This window comes from Merops nubicus, unplaced genomic scaffold, assembly GCF_000691845.1.
Source record: "Merops nubicus isolate BGI_N331 unplaced genomic scaffold, ASM69184v1 scaffold2760, whole genome shotgun sequence".
Classification (NCBI taxonomy): domain Eukaryota; kingdom Metazoa; phylum Chordata; class Aves; order Coraciiformes; family Meropidae; genus Merops; species Merops nubicus.
In genome coordinates, this window is record NW_008584715.1 from 69,404 (window position 1) to 75,403 (window position 6,000).

General features: G+C 41.3%; 1 protein-coding gene across 1 annotated transcript in view; it reads right to left on the reverse strand.

Moving 5' to 3' along the window:
• SCAF8 (SR-related CTD-associated factor 8) overlaps positions 1-6,000 on the reverse strand; it is a gene marked incomplete at its 5' end in the record, with an annotated part of 31,835 nt that overhangs the window by 20,860 nt on the left and 4,975 nt on the right. The window contains 2 exon segments of the mRNA XM_008945034.1: positions 1,342-1,518; positions 5,743-5,873. Coding sequence (XP_008943282.1) covers positions 1,342-1,518; positions 5,743-5,873 — 308 coding nt within the window.

Here is a 6,000-nt window from a genome sequence, read left to right on the forward strand (position 1 = left end):
ATTTTGACATCCCTGAAGAAGCATCACATGACTAGTTTTAACTACTGAAACTTATTTCTTGACTTACTATCACTTTGTGGTTAGAATTAGAAGTTTTCTTGGCATTTATAATATAAGAAAATTACAAGTTCAATCACATTTTACTCCTCTGAGAAAACAGTATATACGAATTTCTGCATGTTTCCCTTTCATTACCTTTGTCCTGGTCTGGGGCAGAACAGAACTAATTGTGTTCAATGATTTTACTTTTCAGCTCAAGCTCTTCTAATTAACTGCACTTCTTTAAGTTAGCAGCTTCTATCAGCGATAACGCTCCATGTTTAGAGTTACTACCAAGGATTGGTGTGCAGACCAAGGTCACTGCTAAATCCTGTGCACCACATGGAAGGGGGCAGAAAGTAAAAGCCACACCTGCAGGGAGGAGCAGAAAGGACAAGTGACCCTACACTGACCAACGGGGTATTCCATTCCACGTCCATCATATACAGTGTAAAACAGAAGGATCATGAGGGTCAATCCCCTTCCTTCCTCTCTTTTGCTTCCTCTTCACCAGCTGGCATCCAAGAAGGACTCTGTCCATCCTGCCCCTGGGTCCTGAGGCAGATCTCCCAGGCAGATCAGTGTGTTCCTGAACCGAGTCCCAGAACCCAGCTCCTGTGCCCTGTTGCTGAGTCCAGCCTAGGACTTTTCCCCAGGGGCTGGTCCCCAGCATCAGCTGTGATGATGATGTGTTGCCATGGGGAGTTGGGGAGTTGGCTTCAATACTGGTTTTGTATATATCCCATTTTATTATTATTTTAATTAAAACTGTTGTACTTTTGTTTTCTAATCGATAGTCTCTCTCCCTTATTCCCTTTCTCTTCCCTTTTTCAGGGGGAGGGAGGGTTAACAAAGAGCATCTGTTACAGGTTTGGGGGAGGACCTGACCCTAAACTGTGTCAACCTTGGAAGAAATAATTTCCTACCTCAGATCATTAACACAATGTTCATACACATGAGACGCGCTCAATTCTCACCACTGTATTACAAAGGATGAAGAAAAACATACAATAACAGCTTAACTTCGCTAAATCAAATCCATCTTCACACTTGCTGATCCTGATGGGTCCCTTCCAAAACAACTTATTTTATGAAATACCGCTTAGCCCTAAACTCATAAAACTAGTATTTTCCATTTATATTCCTCTCTCTAGACATTTTTAAAAATTTTTCAAGATGGAACACTTCAGAGTATGTTCATGTATGTTTTGAATCTGTAAAGTCAAATTGTAAGATTCAAAAGAAGACCCACATATATTTAACAATAAATATTTCTTCAAACCTCTACTATTCTACTTCTACCTTATTAAAAGAGACACTCTGCTCCAGTGGATTAAGTGTGTTAGCGGCAGCAGCTGCAGCTGTAAGTTGTGCTGTGAGGGCCTGTAACTGAACGACCAGACCAGCATCCAGGGCTTGAAGTAGTGAAGGCTGAGGTTTCTGCTGCTGTATCTGCAGAGTTTGTATCAACTGCTGAAGCTAAAAGAGAAGAGGTGACAAACGCATTAAACCAGACATGTTTTAAAAAACAAACAAAACAAAACAAAACTAGTCTTTCCCCTCTCCAATTATGAAGGAAAATAAGAAACAAAACACCTCAAGAATGCAGTTATCTAACCTGTGGCTATTATTTCATCTTAATTTGATTTCATTTATAGCAAGTTTTTTTCTCCACTTACTGGCTAATTTTTTTTCCTGTGGCTGATAAGACATGCAGATGCTTCTTCCTCCTAACTCGCTCTGACAGGCTGCCTGATGACCAGTCACCAGCACTCAGGATTTCCTGCTTTCTAGGGTTCCCCCTCTTCTGTTTCTCCAGTTTGATTCCTTCTGACCTGAAAAAATCCTGTTAGCCTACTCCAGCTTCCTAAGGGCCCACCTGTACTAGGAATCTGTATGGTGCAACATTTGTATAGAGAAAATAACTGCACTGGTGCCAGCTGCACTTCAGGCTGATGCAGCATGCCTCCAGGAAGAGCTTGCACTGGTGTCTCTGGATCAGTCACGTGGAAAATCTCACACTGAAATGCAAGATCGTGCAGATAGAATGCAATTCCCTTGCTATGCTAAGAAAACAACCAAATTATCCAGGAACTGGGAATATAATTTGACTTCCTGCAATGGCACAGACTTCGCGCTCTGTGTAGCACTATTCTCAACAGAAAAATTGCCTGGATGCAATGTTGAACCAGAAGCAGCAGCTCTGGGGCAACTCATGTACAGTAACAACAAAGTATGGTACAATAAAAACAAAGTAAAAAAATATTATTTAAAAATAGTGCTGGGTGTTTTAAAAAAAATTGTTATTAAAAAAATATTTTAAAAAATATTTTTCAGGGGTATTGTAGTGGTTGGGGTGGTTTGTTTGTTTAAAAACCTCGACTCCACAACCCAGGAGAGGTCTAAGGTAATAGTGGAGTAAATACCAGACAAGGAACTTTCAAAACTTTAGTGAATGGACCCAAGACATTCCATTAAAGCATATCAGAAAACCCTAAGAGTCTCTCCCTTCAAATGTATAGGAAGAAAATAAAGAAAAATAGAGTGAGTGTCTTTCATAGTTTTTAGGACAAATGTACAACCCAACTGCCTGGTGTACTTTGTTTTCTAACTTTTTATTTATATATAATTTTTTACAAGGAGCTGTCCCAATGAGGAAATAAATGGTGGTTTTTTTTGTGCAGGTCTATTAATCTGTTGAATAAAAAGATGCCCCCATAAAATCGCACAGGTTTACCTTGACACAGAAGGAAAAAAAAAATAATCCCATGGAAAAAAGCCCTCCTGCAGTACCATGGAATTAGAGGATGCAGTCCTTTATCTATGAGGCAAACCCCTAGAGCCTTACTTTGCGTATTACTGGAAAAGAGGCTGAACAAACCCAGGTAGTTCAAACTATGCTGACCTTAAGTCCCTGATTATCTTTACATTCATATGCCACCTCCTCATGGGGTTCAACACTGAACTCTTGTAGAGTTCAAACCCTCCCTTTCTTACTAGGGGTGACTAGAAAGTCTAACATAAGCCGATAAGGTTGATGATCTTTTCCACACTGTATCAAAAATGTATGATACTTTTTCAAGATTGTTTTCAAGTTACCATGTGATAATGTGGAACAACCTTCCCTATTCTTTAGAAAGAGTTATACAGACTCCTTATACAGCAAAGACTCTGAAAATACTTCAATTATTTTTCTGCCTCACCAACAGCTTTCACTGATTACTGCAACACGCAAAACTGACCAGTTCCTCCTCTCCCTTCTTAGCTGATTCACAAAAGATAAGCAAATATAGCTGGTCCACCTTGTGCATTGCTCCAAGTAGGAAGGAATCAAACTGAAGAAGCAGATGTGGCAGCCCTAGAGCGGGAAAATCCTGGGTGGTCACCATTCTAGCTGTTTTCACATTCTTGTGGGTCACACCTTTACTTGCTCTGCCCTCTCCTATGTCTAGACTTTCAATTTATCAGCATGCATTCTCACCCATGAAACACAGCCTTAAGATGAAATCAAGAACATTTGTGCTTGAGGGGCAGGGGGAGGAGGGAATGGCAAGGTGGAGTGGTTAGAGAACAGGAAGCAAGGAGAGGATGGAAGCAAATGCTGCAGTCCATCTACCGATCCTAGAGATGCGCATGTACGTATTTATTGCATGGTCAGTCTGTCTCCACGCTTCTGTTTAAGACCATGTCAGACCCAGGAAGGACAAAACAAGTGAAAAACAAAGCTCAACACTACTGACAAACACCTGGTGCCAGGGCGGACTTGAGGGCTGAGTGAAGATTCAGTGGTCTGTGTCCTTGTGGCCCTGATAAGGCAATGTGGAATACAGTGAAGGGTGCCTACCCCAGTCTCCCACCTAGCTCATGCCAGTCTACTGCCTGCAGATGCAGATAAGGAAGTGCGGTGCTAATTACAATAAAGAATTTTCTGCCCACAGCCCCATTCCCACACTGTGTACATCAGTAACAAGAACAGGTACAAATATCCCTTTTTGGACCCAGGGTGTGGGACAAGAATTCGGCACCAAGTCGTAGGGACAGACGGATGGGTTTTGCTCTCGTCCCCCCTCCCCAGCAGGGACATCTTTGGGGAGGATTTGCAGCCTTGGCTCCGCTGAGTGATTTTCCCCAGTATTATTACTGCAATTGCAATTTCACTTTAGAGCTCTATAGCCATTCTGCAGCTTGGTGTATTTATCACCAGCAACCACCAAGACTGTGTGATGGGTGTCACTAACCCGTGCTACTCGTGCACCCAATGGCTGCTGCTGAACGCAGAGGGACCTGCAGCCCGGGGCTGCCCCTGCACCTGGGGGGGGACCCGCAGCCACCGCCCCCACTGGAACCTACAGAGAGGGGAGTTCTGCCGCCCCCAGCCCCTCTAATAGCCGAGGACCAGCTAGAAAGCAAAGGGGTTTGTCTCTTGCAAATTTATTTCTCCCTTACCCACACCTAATTTTTTCCTTCATGCAACAGACCATCTTTTTCCCCTCTCCCAAAACCTGTTCATTTTACCATTTTTTGTTAAACATTCATTTGTTATTTCTTCGTGATCTGTAGTCTCTAAAATTCTAATTCCCTTCTCACCTTCAGAATGTTTTTATTTTGCCTTTTTTTAAACAATACTCTCAAGGTAGTAATCTTTAAAATCATCTTACTGAATTCCCACGTATTTCCCACTCTCCCTTCACAGCCTTTGTTTAAGAGCTCTCTTCTACACATTTCACAAAGGATCTCATAAACCCATTTTGCTCTGCTTTTCAACGACCCGTGGATTTCTTTCAGTGTAATCAGATGAAAAGAGTATCTTGGCTTGACTTAAGAGCAATTACAGACAATTCTGCCTAACTGAACACTGTCAAACAATCTAAGTAAAGTTGTTGTTATTGTCAGCACCAGTGCTTTGTAACAGCTCACTGGTGACTTCTTCTCATTCATATGCATGGGGGTTTTGTTTAATACCCCAGCAGGTAACACATCCTATTCCTCAGTGCAAATGAAAATCATAATGCCAAAGTTATGCTGGTGTCAGAACTCAAGTATAAATTGACAAATGATGATCTGCGTTGTTACAGAAAGCTGAATGGTTGCACTTTTGCGGCTGTCAGTTAAGAGGACAAGCAGTTCAATGTATAAGGCACAACAATCCACTTTTCTAGATTTGAGCATTTAAAAACTGAGGAGCATAGTCACTTCCAAGACCTGAGTTGTGAATGCTGCAAAATAAAAACTGTTTCTAGCTGTTGAAGAGACAAAGAAAAGAATCAACACACAATGCACTTCCAGAATGAGCATATTCACACAATATAATTGTGTACAATGTTTAGCTTTTTGAGGCATCCATCAGATAAATATGCTTAAATTGGCCCTTCTCTTTTATACCTATAACCATGAAATCTTAATGCTGCACTTGATTTAGTCACCTGCAATCCTATATAGCCAGGTGTGCGTTACAGACCATCTTACCTGAAGTCACATTCTGCAATTCTTTCAGGCAACAAGCAGGGTTAGTTTTAGTTACTACTGTTATTAAAAAAGGAAGTTTTAGTTTACCTGGAACTTACTTGTAATGAACAATCTCATGGCATAGTTAACACGGATACCAGACACAAAACTAAGAGATACTGGCGATATTCCCTAGGTGTACCTTAAAGACACAAAGTATCAAACAGTGTGCAGTGTAACTGCCTACAACCTATTTACCTGTTGGCCTTGAGGACTCTGTAAAATCTGTGCAACAGCAGCAAGAGTATCTGTATTAGCGATCTGAGATACCCAAGGATCAGGCAAACTCTGCACTACGTTGGCTGGGGTAACTGGAGTCACAGGTGTTCCTAAAGAAGAGAAAATCCAATATGTCCAAATATTTTAACGTGCAGACTTAGAAATAGTGTTAAAGAAAAAAAAACAACACAAACCTGCTACAAAAAAAAAAAAAAAAAAAAAGGACCGAAAAGAACA